Raw genomic sequence first — 18,806 nt, forward strand, 5'->3', positions numbered from 1 at the left:
AGCACCGCTAGCAGCAGCATCAGCACTGTTAGCATCAGCACCGCCACAAGCAGCACCACCACCGCTAGCAGCACCGCCAACAGCAGCAGCAGCACCGCTAGCAGCAGCCGCAGTACTTCCCCTCCTCCGCCAGACGACATAGTACCCAACACTACACTGTACACATTCTCTCACTTCCTCTCTTTATTTCCACTTTTAAATTGAACAACATAAAACAATACAAGACAACATATAACACACTAACATACACTTAACATAACAAACATTATTTGTATTTATTTTGGTTGAATCAGGTGGTCAAATGTTTGTCAGAATCATAATGTCAACTTGATATCAGTATTATAAAATATACAATGAATTATTTTAAATAAGAGAGATAGAGAAATGCGTTAAATTAATTATACTAGGGTTTAAGATGGTAATAATAATTTAATAATGGAGTTTAATTTAATTTTGGATGTTAATTTGAGTGAGGTACAAGTTCGAGTGTATCGATCCGCGTTAAAAAGATTTAGCAGAGCTCACAGCTCGCGGTGACTCCTCTCTCTCATCTTACTCATATTTAACCTATATTAAACCACTTAACCCCCTTGTGAATAAAATTGGTGTGTCCCCCAGTGCGGTGTGTGCGTCGTGGTGGGCAGAGAGCGTGGAAAATGGTGCGTATATCGAGGAAATAAGATGGAGAAGAGATGAAGTGAGGGTGGTGGTAGGGGCGGCCTGGCAGACACACAGGTATATGGTGGTGAGTCTTGTGTCTGCTGGAAGCTGCTGCTGCTGCTGGTGAGCAGACATGCAGAAGGGGGAGAGGAGGGAGCGTGGTGGTGGTGGTGGAGGGGGTAAGGAGGACCAGGAGCCAGCCTCCAGGAGAGTATCAAGAGCCAGTACTGCTAACAGGACGGCCACCACCACCATGCAGCCTGGATCAAGAACCTCCTCCTCCTCTAACTCTCTAGAACTATTTGTTGGTCCAAACTTCAGAGTTGGCAAGAAAATTGGTTGTGGCAACTTTGGTGAACTCAGATTAGGTCAGTAATTTATACTTATGTAACTTTTCTCTCTCCACCCTTATCTTACCTCTTATCCTTCTGATTTATCCTTATATCCTCGTAATTTATCCTTGTATCCTCGTAATTTATCCTTGTATCCGTAATTTATCCTTGTATCCTCGTAATTTATCCTTGTATCCTCGTAATTTATCCTTGTATCCTCGTAATTTATCCTTGTATCCTCGTAATTTATCCTTGTATCCTCGTAATTTATCCTTGTATCCTCGTAATTTATCCTTGTATCCTCGTAATTTATCCTTGTATCCTCGTAATTTATCCTTATATCCTCGTAATTTATCCTTGTATCCTCGTAATTTATCCTTATATCCTCGTAATTTATCCTTGTATCCTCGTAATTTATCCTTGTATCCTCGTAATTTATCCTTGTATCCTCGTAATTTATCCTTGTATCCTCGTAATTTATCCTCACATCCTTTTAATTTATCCTCATATCCTTGTAATTTATCCTCATATCCTTGTAATTTATCCTCATATCCTTGTAATTTATCCTCATATCCTTGTAATTTATCCTCATATCCTTGTAATTTATCCTCATATCCTTGTAATTTATCCTCATATCCTTGTAATTTATCCTCATATCCTTGTAATTTATCCTCACTCAGCATATAATTTATCACCTCTAGGCCTGTTATACTTGACAAAGTTCAGGTTATACAATAACTCGACTAAATAACTTGTATGTCTCGTTACAATTATCTCGCCTCATATTCTGGTAATTTATCACCTCTAGGCTTACAATGGCAATAAGTCACTTTGACTTTTATGGATTATCCTTGATAATTTACACATGTTAAACTTTGTATGAGAATTGTACTTATGAGTACCTGTAGCCAAATAAACTTATTTAACTGGTGAGCTGTAGCCAAATAAACTTATTTAACTGGTGAGCTGTAGCCAAATAAACTTATTTAACTGGTGAGCTCAGATTAGGTGAGTTTGACTCAACTCTTTTATGTAATCTCAATCATAATACTTGACTCAGTAGGCTTATTTTGGCTTATATCTTAATTTATCACCTTTCTAGGCTTATAATATGTGACTGGAGATCTCAGATAAAGTCAGTCTAATTCCTGTGTAATCTGTCACAATGTTTGTTGTCTAACTTTGTTTCCTATAAAGTATGTTAATAATGTCAGCTATTCCTTAATTATTTGTGAATTGCAAGTATTTAGGTACAGGTACACATAAGTACAGTTACTTATACAAATTTTGGTTAGGTTAGGTTAGGTAAGGTTCGTCAGGAAACAAGACAAATGTTTCCTGACGCGGGTCTTAGTCAGATGATGACCCGCCTTTGGAGCTTTTGGTCATCTGACCGAGGCCTTCCGCTGGCTTACCGGTCCACCCCTTTAAAAATTATGGTCATTTATAACCATTGTTATTTACAAATTTTGGTGACTACAATGATCATACATAGTAACGTGTGCAAATTAACCTTGGATAACCCAACAAAGTCAGTTAAAGCAACTTATTACCATTGAGTCCTTTTAATATCTTTTTAGAAATAGTTTAACATTTACCACTAAGATAAGCTCAGTGTAAGTTTCAGCTACTTTAAAGTAACTTTACTTCAGTAAAGCTACTTTAAAGTAGCTTTACTTCAGTAAAGCTACTTTAAAGTAGCTTTACTTCAGTAAAGCTACTTTAAAGTAGCTTTACTTCAGTAAGGCTACTTTAAAGTAACTTTACTTCAGTAAGGCTACTTTAAAGTAGCTGGTGTTAGTGAGGGACTTATGATCCAAGGAATTGGAACAAAGAATTGTACATTGTCTCCCTTAGTTTGAGTCTGAGTGTTTCCGTATCCCAGGTGATGTAATATCCATATGGGTTTAGTGCTCCCCCAGATAAATGTAATAAATAATGATAATTATAATCATTGAAAATGTTTAAAGATGGTCTGCACTTAAGAGGCTTAGTCTTGTTGTGTCATTCATATATTTGGCTTTTTTAAACTACTTGCTGGTTAAAACTTCATTTACTACCATTTTGTCTGTACCACCTAGTTTGTCATTAATTCTGATGAAGATACTAGAGCGCTAAATGAAGAGTTGGATAGGTTGATGCAGTGGTTGAAGAAGTGACATACAGTTTAGTATAGCAAGCTTTGAAAAAAAAATAACCATGGCACTTATAAACAGAATAAAGTAGATCTCGGTCACTGAACCAAAAAAGGTTTAGAAGTTTTGCTTTATGGTAATCAAAAGCCAAGAGGACAGTGCATACGTATTTACAATAAAGCTAATGTAATTCTTGGCTTCAAATCTAGAAGTATTAATGCTAGGCATCCTCAGATTATACTTCAACTTTATATAGCCTTGGTAAGGTCTCATTTAGACTGTGCTGTGCAGTTGTGGTCTCTATATTACAGAATAGACAAAAATGTGTTGATAACAGAGAGAAGGATGACGAGGTGATCCCGTGTACCAGAAATCTTTCCTGCAAGGATAGACTAAGATTACTGAATCTGTTCTTTGGAAATGCATTTAATTAGGGGGGGGGGAAATGATTGAGGTGCATAAATGGAAGACACACAAAAGGGTAAAGTAAAGTTAATTTCTTTGTAAAGGTTACAATGTGTAATCACAATTTTGATTTGCTAAGTACAAAGATAGCCACTATCATGCCCAGGTATTTGGGTAAATAACGTGTTAAAAATATCTAACCAAGGCGGGACTTGCAGCAGTGGGTTCAGGTTGGGAAAATTTAGATTCAGAAAGGATATGGGAAAGCATTGGTTTGGTAAGAGAGTTGTGAATGAGTGGAACAAACTCGTGATTAGCATCGTTGATACAAACACCTTGGGTAACTGTTAGAAAAGTACATGGGTGGGTGTGAGTTGGACTTGCCTATCATGGGTCAGTAGACCTGGTGCAGTGCTCCTTCATACATGTTCTTATAATAATTATGAGATTAGTACTATACATATGATTTTAAAAGCAATCTGTAAAACTTCTATGAAAAATATTACAAATGGTGCTTGTTTATTTCATCTGCAAATGGAGTATGTACAGATGATCTTGCCAACATTTCCATGGTGTTGGTTGAGGAATCTCGGATATTTTTCTACTCTCAAAATTTGTTGCTATGTAATTATAAATTTAATGAATTCATCAGCATGAACTTATCTAAAATAATCAAACTTAATCTAGCCTAACTCTAAATTGTTGGATATCACCGGGATATATTTGGTTATATGGTAAAAAAAAATTGTCAGTCATTCCTCACGCTCAGTATTATGCAGTTTAAATTAGATTTTCATTTCCAACAGAAGTGCACCATTTCCATTAAAGCATGCTGGAGCAGAAATCATTTCCACTGGTGGTGCACATTTTCATTAAGGATTAAGGAGCACAGGCAAGAGAGTCATCATTACACATTGGGTACCTCCATTGTTTAAGCAGTGCAGGGGAGGGTGTGAGGGACGATGTATGTGTGTAAACAAACAGCTTCCCACGTTGGTCAGTGTTTCTGGATATGTATGTACTGTAGGATTTTCACTCAGTGCTCGTCATTCGGTTCTTTCTTCCTTTCATCACCCCATCTCATCTCTGGATATTTATCATGGCATCCAAACAAAGTGCAAGTGATACTAGTGAAGCAAGGGCAAAAATAAGTGTGAAACTGTGTCTATTTTGAAAAAAAATGGTTGTGCTTGAGATTCTTAAGACGTCACAAATCACACCGCAAACCACCTCCTCACTTCCACCCTAGGCATAGACTCGACAGGCAGACCTGGGCTTTTCTGCCTCCTTAGAACGTACACTACATGTGTATTCTTTCACCTATATCTCCTTGGAACCCCCACGACAATTACAACTAAATAAAACAGAAAAGGTAAAAAAATGTTTTGATTGGAAAACAAAGAAAGGTGTTTCATTTGATGATGACATTATTAGGAAGAAGCCTGATCATACTATACAACAGTATGTGAGGAGGAGGGATAGCCCAAAAACAGGCACACATTTAGTTCTGAATGTTTTAACCAGTTTAGAATACAAAATGGACTGTATATAAAACTGCAAGCTAAAACAAACCAGTGGTGTATGACAAAATACCTGAGCACTCCACTGCAACAATCTGTTAATGAAGCTGCATTAACATCACAAGATGTCCAACCTTCATCATTACACCACCAACCCCAGCCATCAGCCCCAGGCCCAGTAGGGCCACAGCCACCCTCCACTCTAGGATGTTAAGCATCACCAGTCCAACTTGATAGAAAGTAACATATACTGTACAGTACAATTAATGTAACCATTTTACAGCTACATGTACTCTTTTAACTGTCAGAATCTCATTAGAGTTCAGATATTTCACAGAGCATCCTTGACAAAATTAGGTAGACAGAAGTATTGTTTTCTTGAAAAATTATTGTACTAAGTTTATTTTGGTTTCTTTGAAGTTTGAGGAACATGACACTATTTTTTTCCATATGTTTTTAGTCCATAAGTTATGGAAATCATTGGTAGTGCAGTTTTCAGTAATGTAACCTGCGCAGATTATAAATGTCCACGGTATTTTAACAAGTCATTGAACCTGTTGCCTGGATAACTTGCCAATGCAGGTACAGGTACAATATCGATTTTCCGGACCTTTGGTTCCAAAGCCTTTCCGGATCGCTGCTTTTTCCACCTTTAGAGAGCGCAGTACTCCTTGGTCTTGGGGTTGGATAAGCGATGTCCAGTTTGGCGGTAAATACACTGCCACAGGAATTTCAAGTTCCTGCTCATATATTTGTTGGGTTCTGAACCATCAGTGTCCAGGGAATCGATGTTGTACCTGTATTTAAAAAGTGTGACTTTGCTTGATGCCAAATAAGGCACTGGTCTCTTGTTGTATTCTCAAGTATATTTGTAAACACTAGCATGTATTATTTAGAAACTTGTTTTGTGGGGAAAGGGAGAAACCTGATTTTGGAAGATGAAACTACACAGGTATGAAAACTTTCCTATGAGCATTTTGTAATGGAGTCAAAGTGCTAGTCAGGATGTGCCTTCCGAGTGCCACAGTTTTGGGTTTAGATTGTACATTAATAGAAATAATGGAAAGAAGGGTAAATTAGTAAGTTTATTTAGGTACAGGTATACACAAGTATTATCGTACAGTGTAAACTGCTTAGTATAACCCAAAAAAAGTCATTGACTTGATTTCCATTGGGATCCTTGTGGTCTGCTGGCACTCCGTCAAGAAAAAGCTTGAATTGTTGCTAGGGAAACAAGTTGAAATTTCAGTTTAAAGAATACTGTTTTATCAGGTACTACTAATTATATACTGTTCAGGTATTGTAAATTTTAGAATTCAAAACTAGCTGATAATTTTGCTAAGTACAGTACTGAAAACAAAAAGGATGGGAATCTGTTATTAATGGCTATGTAAAATCAACCCTTCAAGGATGCTGGTGGAGCTCTTAATCCAGGGAGTTGGAGTTACCTTCCCTATAAAATAAGATTTTGTTGTGGTTTTTAACCCCAGAGGGTTAGCTACCCAGGATAACTGAAGAAAGTGCATCATCGAGGACTCTTGTCTTATTTTGATTGGGATCTTTCAATCTTGTCCCCAGGATGCAACCCACACCAGTCACCTAACACCCAGGCAGCTACTTGCTTGCTAGGTGAATGGGGACAGAAGGTGTAAGAAAACACACCCAATGTTTCCACCTGGCCAGGAATTGAACCATGGACACTCAGTGTGCGAGGCAAAAGAGTTGCCTATCATGCCATGGGACACCTATCTTTGGATGAAATTTGATTGCCTCCCATTTCCCAGGTGCTGATTTAGTGCTCCTCCATGAATGTGATGATTAAAGTATTTATCTTAAATTTCTTAATTTACATCATTTGAAACATATATCGGCATTTCTGAAACTAGTATCTAACTGCTTGAAAAACATACTGTTACACGAAAATAGCAGCTGATGCTGAGGCTGCAGCTGTAGACTGATGGAGCCTTGTTACTCCAGCGTGCTGTCAATATAGAACTGTACATGGCAGTTGCAATGGACATATCTAGTTTTGTCTGTGGGGTAAGTGCAGTTAGAAACCTGCAAGTAAACTGTGAATATCATTAGGGAGCAGGAGATTCTGTTAGGCAGTGTTACCTCCTCTGTACCTTGGCAGTAGAGCTGACTATTAGCTTAGTTCCATGGTTACTGTAATTAACAAGGTTATAACTCAAGATTGTGCTAAGTTAATTTGTCAGGACATATGTAAAGCATTAATCTTGGTGCCTGCACTATTATATTTGGCAATTGTCTCTAAAGTCCAGTCATGGACTATAAAGTTAAAAACAGCGTTGAACACTGACACGCATATAAGCGAGAGATATGTGGCATTAGAATATTTATTGAGATACTTTGCCCACCAAGGAGAACAGGAAATGTACAGTGTGTGCATGCTTGCAGTTTGTGTATGTTTATTATGATTCGAGTCAGGTGCTGTATAAGTTGTTGACTGTTTTTTCAAGATTATAAAGTTGTCTGTGTTAGATGATGGTGTTGGAATGGCAGCAGATAACATACATTGTCTGCCGTTTAGATCTGACATCTTGATGACAAGTTTGGCTTCTTGGAACTTCATTAAATGACTGTGGGTGTTTTACTATAAGGTGCAGGTATTGATTAAAGCATTCCTTTGGCAAGCATATGTATATACTCACTGGTATATTCTTTTAGGTTCAACGTTGAAATTGTAGGAAGGGTTCTGCAGTAGCTGGATGGAATAAGATGTGATTAACACACAATTCAAGGAAAAAAGAATGGGCTTACCAAATAGACCAAGGGACAACACTGAAGGTTGTCGTCACTCATGTACCTTGGATTATCTGTATGAATAGGGTGGCAATGGTAGTTTCTGTTCAGTTTTAAGTAGCTATTTGGGGAAATGGAAAAGAATTCTACCTCTGTACGCCATGCGTGTCATAAGAGACGACTAAAATGCTGGGAGCAAGGGGTTAGTAACCCCTTCTGTATAAATTACTAAATGTAAAAAGAAGAAAAACTTTGAAAGTGTTTCTTCTTTTTCAGGTCACTCTGCCTCAGTGGGAAATGGACGGCCAGTGTATTAAAAAAAAAATTTGAATGTAACTATAACCCCAGATGTAGGTTAATGAGGAATATGGCATCCTCTTAATTTTCTGAGGTATCAACTCTACCCTTAAGAAAAAGAGTTGACTTATCAGTTTTCCTGGTTATTGTTGGAGTGGCCAACTAATTTCTGCTAAAAGTTAAAATTAGGATCAGTGATTGAATTAGCTATTCAGGAAATAGATATTAGTGAAAAATAGTTATGAGCATTTGTATTGGCAATCTATTACAGCCTCTCCTCACTTAACGACGGAGTTCAGCTCCTATGACTACGTCTGTAAACAGATTTGACTACTAAACAAGTAGCATACTATAATGGTAGTGGGTTTGTGTCAGCCATCTTTGATATTGTTTTGATGTCACCTTTGCACCATTTATAACATTTTTAGCATATTTTTAAATATTTATACAGTAGTGTACTGTATATTGTAATAAACAGAATAGAGGAAATCGGCTCTCGTATACATTATTTAGGTATGCTTATTGGTCAGAGAGCCCATCATAAGTCCGAGTTGTTGGTAAATGAGTACGTCGCTAAATGAGGAGAGGCTGTGTGACAATTTGAAATCAGTTGCAGTTATAATCCTAAAGTGAAATACAGTGGAACCTCCACTTGCGAGTTTTTCCAAATACGAGCAGTCGCTTGGTGGATTTTTTGCTTCCATACGCAAGCGAAATTTCCATAAGCGAGCGGGCCTCAAGGGATGTTCCTTGATGCTGGTGAGGGGCTCTTACTCTTGATCTAGGGATTTGGGTCTCGTTTGTTTGTTGGGCTATCTTATTAAAACTTGGACAATGTATGATGGAAAGATGCTTCTTAACGTACACCAAAAATGAAAGAAATCAGACCATAAATAATGGAATTCACTCCTCAGCCATTAGACTGTATTATCGTATGGTTTTTATGGTTGTATTCTCGTTTTTTTGGTCACATTTGATAGAATGGAAGATATATTACAGAAATAGATATGACTTTGATTGGTTTCATGATGAAAAGTACCTTGAAATTGAGCTCAAAGTAGCAGAAATGTTCGATTCTTTGGCGATGTTCAAGAGTAAACAAATGCCCATTCCAATACGCAGTCATGAATGGGTTGACATTATTTATACAATTATTACAATAATGCAGTAGTCTGAATAACAGTAAATCTTTTATTTTTTGTGTGAACAAAAGTTACAAATTATTTATATTGTAAGAATAATAATTATAATAATACAGTAGGGCCCCGCGTTTTGCTAATACGGCGATGTCAAATTATGACCAAAATTTGCTGTACGGCAAGCGGTCATTAAATTATGGCGTGCCCCACCCTGTTTGTTTACATTTTCCATGACCACATCTATTGTGACTGGAAACTTTCCAAAATTTCAAGTGTTTTAAAGTTACTGCATATTTTATATGTATTCTGATAATTATACTTATGTGTACCTGTACCTAAATATACTTAGTGCTGGTGTGCAGGTACACATTAAAATCGCTAAGTGTGTGTGTACTCGTGTCGCCAGTGTACTACGTAATGATAATCACTCTTGGGCACATTTTCATTAATCCATCTATGATATTTTCCTCGAAATTATATAAGAAACATGTTACATAGCATATAAACATGATACATTCACACACACAATAAAAATTGACATAAATATGAGATTTGTTTACAAAGCGGCTGTGTAGGTAGTGTCGGAAGAATTAAGTTTTCTCTTGTCAAACATTGGGGGATAACTGTAGAAAAATATTACTTTCATATGCCTTCACTCTATATATATATATAGAGCAATTCATGACCCTTGTGGGTTTAGCACTTTTTATTATGATAATAATATCTTCATTCACTCTAAAAATGTTGTGTTGCATGAGAATGCGAGTGTTGCTGTTTGTTTATTATGTACTAACTTGTACACAATGTAAGAGTATTTATGAGGTAGTTAATATTATAATAAAAAATATATTGTGAGGTAAAGTTTTACAAACTCTTACAAGCGTACGTGAATGAACTAAAAGTACACACACATTAATACGCATTTATTTCGCCTGACCAAGTGATCGCCCACTACCTGTTCAGTTTGTGTTCTTACATTGTCTGAACTCTGTAACTCGTTCTCTCTCTTGTTTACTCTTTCATTAACTAGTTGGCTCTCATTGATGATGGCGTCTAAGCTTAGCTGTGATAAAAAGAGGAGTCGTAAGCCTCGTGCTTTAAGTGCCAAGTAAGAGGATGTTAGTGTGCCATTCTGATTTTATTCAATAAACACCCTGCCACTCACCTCTCTCACATTAACCCTTTCAGGGTTGGTGCCGTACTAGTACGGCTTGTGCTCCAGAGTTGGTGCCATACTAGTGCGCATAAATTCTAGCACCTTCAAATCTAGCGAGAGAAAGCTGGTACGACTACATATAAAAGAATGGGCCTATGTGGTCAGTGTGCACAGTATAAAAAAAAATCCTGCAGCACACAGTGCATGAGAAAAACGAAAAACTCCGACCATGTTTTTGCTCTAAAACAGCGACTTTGCAGTGTGTTTTCATATGCTATTTATGGTTGTATTCTAGTTTTCTTGGTCTTATTTTATAGAATAGAAGACATATTACAAAAATTGAGATGATTTTGATTGGTTTCACAATGAAAAGTACCTTGATATTGAACTCAAAGTAGCAGAAATGTTCGATTTTTGCCAAAGTTCAAAAGTAAACAAATCATGCCACTCGTCCAATACTCTGGTGAGCCTGATATTCTTTCACAAGTGCGCTGATATTATTTATACCATTTCTACACAAATGCAGTAGTCTGCATAACAGTAAATCTTCTATTTTATTTTTTTTTTGAGAAAAATTCAAAGTGGAAAGCCAAAGAAATGTATGAGAGGCCTGGGGACGTGACTAATGAACAGAGAAAATGTTATTTTAGTGCCAGGAATGTCTGTCTTGATTATTCTGGACCCTGTTTGGAAATTGGCATCTTTTGAAATTTGTGTGAAATTGGCAAAATTGCCAATTTCTGACTGTATTGGATAGTTGAAATTGGTAAATGGGTGGTTTCTTGTACTCAGTCGATAGAAAAAAATGGAGTTCTAGTGAAATAGCTATGATTTTTGTCGACTGGTACATTGGAATTGGCCAAAAATAGGGCTCAAAGTGGGTGAAATCGCCAATGTGTAAATATCGTCGAGACCGCTAACTTCGCGAGAGCATAATTCCGTAAGTTTTCCATCAGATTTCATACTTTTGGTGTCGTTATGATTGGGAAAAGATTCTCTATCATTTCTTAAGAATTTTTTTTTCCGACCCTGAGAACAAGTTTAGGAGAGGGCCTGTCGACCCTGAAAGGGTTAATATTAATATTTTAAGGTAAGTAATAAGTGTACTCTGCGTGTATCTTACCTTTTATTGTGTTTTTAACCCTTTCAGGGTTTCGGCCGTACTAGTACGGCTTACGCCCCAAGGTTTTTGACGTACTAGTACGCCTAAATTCTAGCACCCTCAAATCTAGTGAGAGAAAGCTGGTAGGCCTACATATGAAAGAATAGGTCTATGTGGTCAATGTGCACAGTATAAAAAAAATCCTGCAGCACACAGTGCGTAATGATAAAAAAAACTTTGACCGTGTTTTTGGATTAAAACAGAGATTTGGCACTGTATTTTCGCATGGTATTTATTGTTGTATTCAGTTTTCCTGGTCTCATTTTATAGAATGGAAGACATATTACAGAAATTGAGATGATTTTGACTGGTTTTACAATGAAAGGTACCTTGAAATTGAGCTCAAAGTAGAAGAAATGTTCGATTTTTACCAAAGTTCAAAAGTAAACAAATCATGCTAAGCGTCCAATACACGTCAATTGGTGAGTCTAATATTCTTTCACAAGTGCGCTGATATTATTTATACCATTTCTACACTAATGCAGTAGTCTGCATAATAGTAAATCTTCTATTTTTTTGTAAGAATAAAAATTCAAAGTGGAAAGCCAAAGAAATATAAGAGGGGCCTGGGTATGTGACTAACGAACAGAGAACTTGTTATTTTAGCACCAGGAATGTCTTGTTTATTCTGGACCCTATTCGAATATTGGCATCTTTTGAAATTTGTGAGAAATTGGCAAAATTGCTAAATTCTGACCACCTTATTGGATAGTTGAAATCGATAAATGGGTGGTTTCTTGTACTCATTCGATAGAAAAAATGGAGTTCTAGCGAAATAGTTATGATTTTTGTCAACTAGTACACTGGAATTGGCCGAAAATAGGGCTCAAAGCGGGCCAAATCGCCGAAGCGTAAACATCGCCGAGACCGCTAACTTCGCGAGAACATAGTTCCGTAAGTTTTCCATCAGATTTCATACTTTTGGTGTCATGATCGGGAAGATTCTCTATCTTTTCATAAGAAAAAATTCTTTTTTTTTTTTTTAAATTTGGCGACCCAGAGAACAAGTCTCAGAGAGGGCCTGGGGACCCTGAAAGGGTTAATGCCTATTTATATTGCTGACTTAATGTAATGTTGTTGTCTGGCGTTTATTGCATATTTTATATGTGCTCTGTTAATAATACTTGTGGACCTGTGTGGTAGCTGGGCAGAGGGACAACATTACATTTTCTCTGGTCAGGCACCAGAGAAAACGTGTATGAATCTGCGTTTGGCCCAGCCACTCCCCCACTCCGCTTCTGTTTACAATTTTCAGCATGAGTTGTTCATTACTTCTCCCTTCGTTTATGATGGCATCTAAAGGTAGTTGTTAGAAACAATAGAATTCAGTGAACAAGGTATGTCGATGCTAATAATATGGCTCTGGGCCACAGTGTAGGTAGCAAGTAGGTGTAGCCCAGGCGGGCTGCACCTACCGGCTACCTACACTGACTTCCTACAAATAAATGCTAGTACTCACCTCTCTTCCTACATTAAGACTACACACATTTTAAGGTAAATAATGAGTGTACTGTATGTGTATTTTAACACTCTGGGCTGTTTTAAATATCATATATTAAGTATGAGACAGGGAGCCAGGGCTACGTACACCTGACTTCCTAAAAATAAGTACTACTCGCCTCTCTCCCTACATTAAGATTACAAATACTTTAAGATAAGTAATGAATGTAGTGTGTATGTATTTTACTTTTTGTGTTTTTTAATGCCTAGTTCTATTACTAACTTAATATAATTTAGTGTAAATGGAAAAAAATGGCGTTCTGCTTTCCGGCGATAGCCTGGAACCTAACCCGCCGTATAAGTGGGGCCCTACTGTAATAATAATACGTATAATAATAAGAGTATGATATAATAATGATGATAATACGTATAATAATAATAATACATGTATAATAATAATGTACTATATAATAACTATAATAATAGATGGCTTCAAAAGGCCGTCACTAGATGGTAGTGTTTACCACAACAGTGCGGGAGCGGTTGTGGCCACCTTCACCTATCACATAATGATGTATTTTATTCAATCTAGAGTATATATCAGGTTTCTATGTTATTTATATTGTTTATTGTGTCATATTAGATGAATTGTGATTGATAAATAAGCTGTAGAGTTGATATTAGGGAAATTATTGAAGTATTTTTTGGTACCTCGAATTCCACTGAAACGAATTAATTCCATATCAGTTAATTTAAATGAGGAAAATTGACTGTGCAAACGAGCAAATCCAGGTGTGAGCAAGGTCATGGAATGGATTGAACTCATTAGTGGAGGTTCCACTGTATATTTATATCAAACATCTCTAATTCCAGTTCATCATATAGAATGCCATCATCCAAGGTTCATTACAAGTACAGGGCGAACTCTGTAAGTATTCGATAAAACTACTCGTGTCGGCCCCACATGACATGAAATTTAGCAGAATGTTTGAGGGATCATTGTTCCAGACCCGACCCCTCTATTGACAGCCTGATCAGTGAGGCTATTGGTGCTTGTTCCACACAATCCAGTGTGAGCACCACAACCCAGCTGATGTTGAACTTTTTTTTTCAGGAACTTTTTGGTTCCCTCTTAAAGACAGGAGCCTGTTATATATGCTAGGAAAAATGACAGCATTTTGATCCTTTGTAAGAGTTTACCAGAATCTCCTTGTGCGACTGACCTTGGACCGGTTTTGATGGTTCTTTCCTCTCAGTTTTTGTTGGCCACCTGGTCATCCAGACTGTTGGTCTAGTGATGACAACCCTCAGCATATAAGGCACCTGCAGGAGATAGTTGTCCAGTTTCCTCTTGAAAACATGTGTGTTCTTTGTTCTTTATTGTTTTGATCATCTAGCATTGTATTAAGCCAGAAAGTGTAATGTCAGTTATGGTATAAAAATCAATATCAAATTGAAGTTTTGCTGTGTTGTTGAATGTGTAGTTTGTGTTATTTTAACCTTGCTGCAAACTTCTGGGATTCTTACTGCATTTTGCATTAGAATGATTCTAATATGAACTGGATTTAAAGTTGTTGGATAAAATTATTCACACAAGCACTGTTGTAATGTTAGGAAATGTTTAACAGGAATTCATTAGTCCCTTGAGTTACAATGGGCTGGAGTTACAATTTATGCTCATAGAAGAATCTAGTTTTGAGTTGTAATGAAAAATTCGAAATATATGTGTACCATGGTATGACTGTTGTGGGTCACGTCCTGGAGGAGCAAGATTAACCTAAGGTGCCTGAAATGCTCTTTATAACAAGGGTCTTTTTATTTTCTGCAAAGTAGTATGCCAGTGATGTCAGCAAGGACTGTATAGTTGTATCATGTACATACTTGTCAGATGATAAATTATTATTATTATTATTATTATTATTATTATTATTATTATTATTATTATTATTATTATTATTATTATTGGCACACATGGGTGGACCTCAGCCAACCAGCAGTGTGCTAGCATTTGAGCCAATAGGGGTGTCAGTTCTTATGTGGGTGGGCCTTAGTCAACCAGTGATGCAGTACTTTGCCTCTTAGCATCAGAGCCAATAGGAGTAGGGGTTTGTGAGGGTGGTTTAGCAGCCAATCAGTAGCAGAGTTTGAATATCTATGGTAGCATTTCAACCAATAACAGATTTTTTTATTACAGTTTACTCTTCAGTTTGAAGCTATCACTGATGTTTTCACACAAACGCTGGATAATTTACCCTTCATAACTGCATTTGTATTATAATTACACTATCATTTGCATTTACAAGTCATGGCCCCTGAAGTGTGCAATAAACAGGCAATTTCTCTGAAGATCAAGCAAGAAATTGCTCATTGGTGTGTGAATATGGCTTTTACCAACAACCATCTCTACTATTATCAAGCAAAAAGAAATAATGAAAAATATTAAAGTGGCTGACGAATCTAAGGTAGTGAAAAAATGGCAGAGAAATCACGATAGAGATGGTGTAAAGACTGTTGTTATTGTGGATAAAAGAGAAGTAGATACAGGGAGATAGTTCTTGCAAGTTATATCAGACAGTGTGTAAGGTACAGTGAAAGTTGCACTTTTGGGCTCTTAAAATTAATTACCATAAATTTACATATTTTGGGGTTTGAGTTAAAGTTTTAAAGTGCAATACGTCTTCTGGAACGGATTAATATCATAACTCAAGGGACTGCTGTTTATGTACATGTAAAAACTCTCAAAATGTGTAGTGTCCTTAAGATTTGATTGAGCTTAGGCTGCATACAATATGTAGTACAGTGGACCCCCGGTTAACGAACTTTTTTCATTCCAGTAGTATGTTCAGGTGCCAGTACTGACCGAACGGATTAATAAGGAATATTGTGAAGTAGATTAGTCCATTTCAGACCCCCAAACATACACGTACAAACGCACTTACATAAATACACTTACATAATTGGTCGCATTTGGAGGTGATCGTTAAGCGGGGGTCCACTGTATTTAATTTATTTTGTATAGCTGAGAGGTAGCAGTCAAACGGTTTTACATAGTTTTTATTTTATTGAATCCCTTTTTTCTAAATGTTTCAACGTGAATACCAATAATGACTGTAATATCACCTGCGTAAAAACAAAGTACTTTCCAGTACTGGTACTACAAAATCTGAGTGTGACAGGAGAAACACAGACTTGCATCTATTCCTTGAATGACCAGGGTGCAAAAACAAACCATTGTACCAAGGGTGATCATGTTTTGATATCACTGCAATAACTGAAACTTAGTTTATTTTTAAATCTAGATTTGTCTTGAATGCCACATACTAGAGTACAAACTATTCCACCCTGGAAGTAGAAATGAAGTGGTGATCTATCAAGAAAAATTTAAGCTAGACTCAATATATTCCTCTCTTGAAAGTAATGGTTATCTAATGGGCCTCTTTATTGAACTAAAAAAAAATATAAACCACAACATATTGCTACTCCAGTTAGAACATTTTGGAATTGGAAGCCATGCTTTCTTGCAAATGCAATCTTAATTTAACAAAAGACATCAGTATGTGGTCATAAATGACGTCTTTTATAATCCAGTCAGTCAACGTAGGAGGTGTGTATGCATGGAAGGGAACAGAATGACTTTTGAGAATGTATAGATCTGTAGTGGAGGGAAGGTGGGGTAGGGGTCAGCCTAGGAAAGGTTGGAGGGAGGGGGTAAAGGAGATTTTGTGTAAGGGGCTTGGACTTACAGCAAGCATGCATGAGCGTGTTAGATAAGAGTGAATGGAGACAAATCGAATCAAGTTCATTCTCTATAAAGATTACAATGTGGGGTTTACATATTCCAATGGACCCCTGCCGTACGATATTAATTCGTTCCTGAGAGCTCATTGTAAGCTGAAATTATCGTTAGCCGAATTAATTTTCCATATGGGAAATAATGGAAATCAAATTAATCTGTTCCTGACACCCCAAAGTATGAAAAAAAAAAATTTTTTTACCACATGAAATATTAATCTTAATTAATACACACAAACTGAATTAGACGACATGCACAGTTAATACTCTACTAAGAATAGAATACATGACACTTACCTTTATTGAAGATCTGGTGATGATTGATGGGATGGGAGGAGGGGAGTGTGTGGAAGTTGTTATTGTTTAGAAGGGGAATCCCCTTCCATTAGAACTTGAGGTAGCAAGTCCTTTACTGGGGTTACTTCCCTTCTTCTTTTAATGCCACTAGGGCCAGCTTGAGAGTCACTGGACCTCTGTCAAACAACAAATCAAGCAGGAGAAAGCTGATAGGCCCACATGTGAGAGAGTGGATCTGTGTGGTCAGTGTGCACCACATAAAAAAAATCCTGCAGCATGCAGTGCATAATGAGAAAAAAAAATCTGACTTTTTTTTTTTGGATTAAAACACCGACTTTGAGGTGTATTTTCGTATAGTATTTATCATTGTATTTTCGTTTTTATGGTCTTGTGTGATAAAATGGAAAACATATTACAAAAATAGAGATGATTTTGATTAGTTTCACAAAGAAAACGACCTTGAAATTGAGCTCAAAGTTGCAGAAATGTTTGATTTTTACCAATGTTCAAGAGTAAGCAAATCACACCACACGTCCAATACACGTCAACTGGGGAGTCTAATACAGTGGACCCCCGCATAGCGAACTTAATCCGTGCAAGAGGGCTGGTCGTTATGCGAAATGTTCGCTATGCGAATTAATTTTCCCCATAAGAAATAATGGAAATAAAATTAATCCGTGCAAGACACCCAAAAGTATGAAAAAAAATTTTTTTTACCACAAAAAAATGTTAATTTTAGTACACACAAACTGAAAAAGGCATGCACAATTACATGACACTTACTTTTATTGAAGATCTGGTGATGATTGATGGGATGGGAGGAGGGGAGAGAGAGTGTTAGTGTTTAGAAGGGGAATCCCCTTCCATTAGGACTTGAGGTAGCAAGTCCTTTTCTGGGGTTACTTCCCTTCTTCTTTTAATGCCACTAGGACCAGCTTCAGAGTCACTGGACTTCTTTCGCACAACATATCTGTCCATAGTGGCCTGTACCTCTCGTTCCTTTATGATTTGTCTAAAGTGGTTCACAACAGTGTCATTGTAACAGTCACCAGCACGGCTTGCAATAGCTGTGTGAGGGTGATTTTCATCAAAAAAGGTTTGCACTTCAAGCCATTTTGTACACATTTCCTTAATCTTTGAAGTAGGCAATTCCTTCAATTTCTCTCTCCCCTCCTTTGAACCAGTTTCCCCAGGTCTGGCCTCTTGCTCTTGAAGTTGATCTATCAGCTCATCAGTGGTTAGTTCTTCATTGTCCTCCTCCACCAACTCTTCCACATCCTCCCCACTAACCTCCAACCCCAAGGACTTCCCCAATTCCACAATTGATTCCTCAACTGGTATACTACTCCTCTCAGGGTTAGCCTCAAACCCTTCAAAATCCCTTTTGTCTACACATTCTGGCCACAGTTTCTTCCAAGCAGAGTTCAAGGTTCTCTTAGTCACTCCCTCCCAAGCCTTACCTATAAGGTTTACACAATTGAGGATATTAAAGTGATCCTTCCAAAACTCTTTTAGAGTCAATCGAGTGTCTGTGGTCACTTCAAAGCACTTTTGAAACAGAGCTTTTGTGTACAGTTTCTTGAAGTTGGAAATGACCTGCTGGTCCATGGGCTGCAGGAGAGGAGTGGTATTAGGAGGCAAAAACTTCACCTTAATGAAGCTCATGTCCCCATAAAGTCGCTCTGCCACGTCTGTAGGATGACCAGGG

General features: G+C 37.3%; 1 protein-coding gene across 1 annotated transcript in view; it reads left to right on the top strand.

Moving 5' to 3' along the window:
- Window positions 1–501: 501 nt before the first annotated feature.
- The window catches only part of LOC128699936 (casein kinase I-like), a 134,723-nt gene continuing 116,418 nt past the window's right edge, over window positions 502–18,806 (top strand). The window contains exon 1 of the mRNA XM_053792781.2: window positions 502–1,028. Within this exon, the coding sequence (XP_053648756.2) occupies window positions 794–1,028 (235 nt within the window). The 5' untranslated portion in view covers window positions 502–793. The remainder of the gene's footprint in view (window positions 1,029–18,806) is intronic.

This window comes from Cherax quadricarinatus, chromosome 81 (assembly GCF_038502225.1).
Source record: "Cherax quadricarinatus isolate ZL_2023a chromosome 81, ASM3850222v1, whole genome shotgun sequence".
NCBI lineage: Eukaryota > Metazoa > Arthropoda > Malacostraca > Decapoda > Parastacidae > Cherax > Cherax quadricarinatus.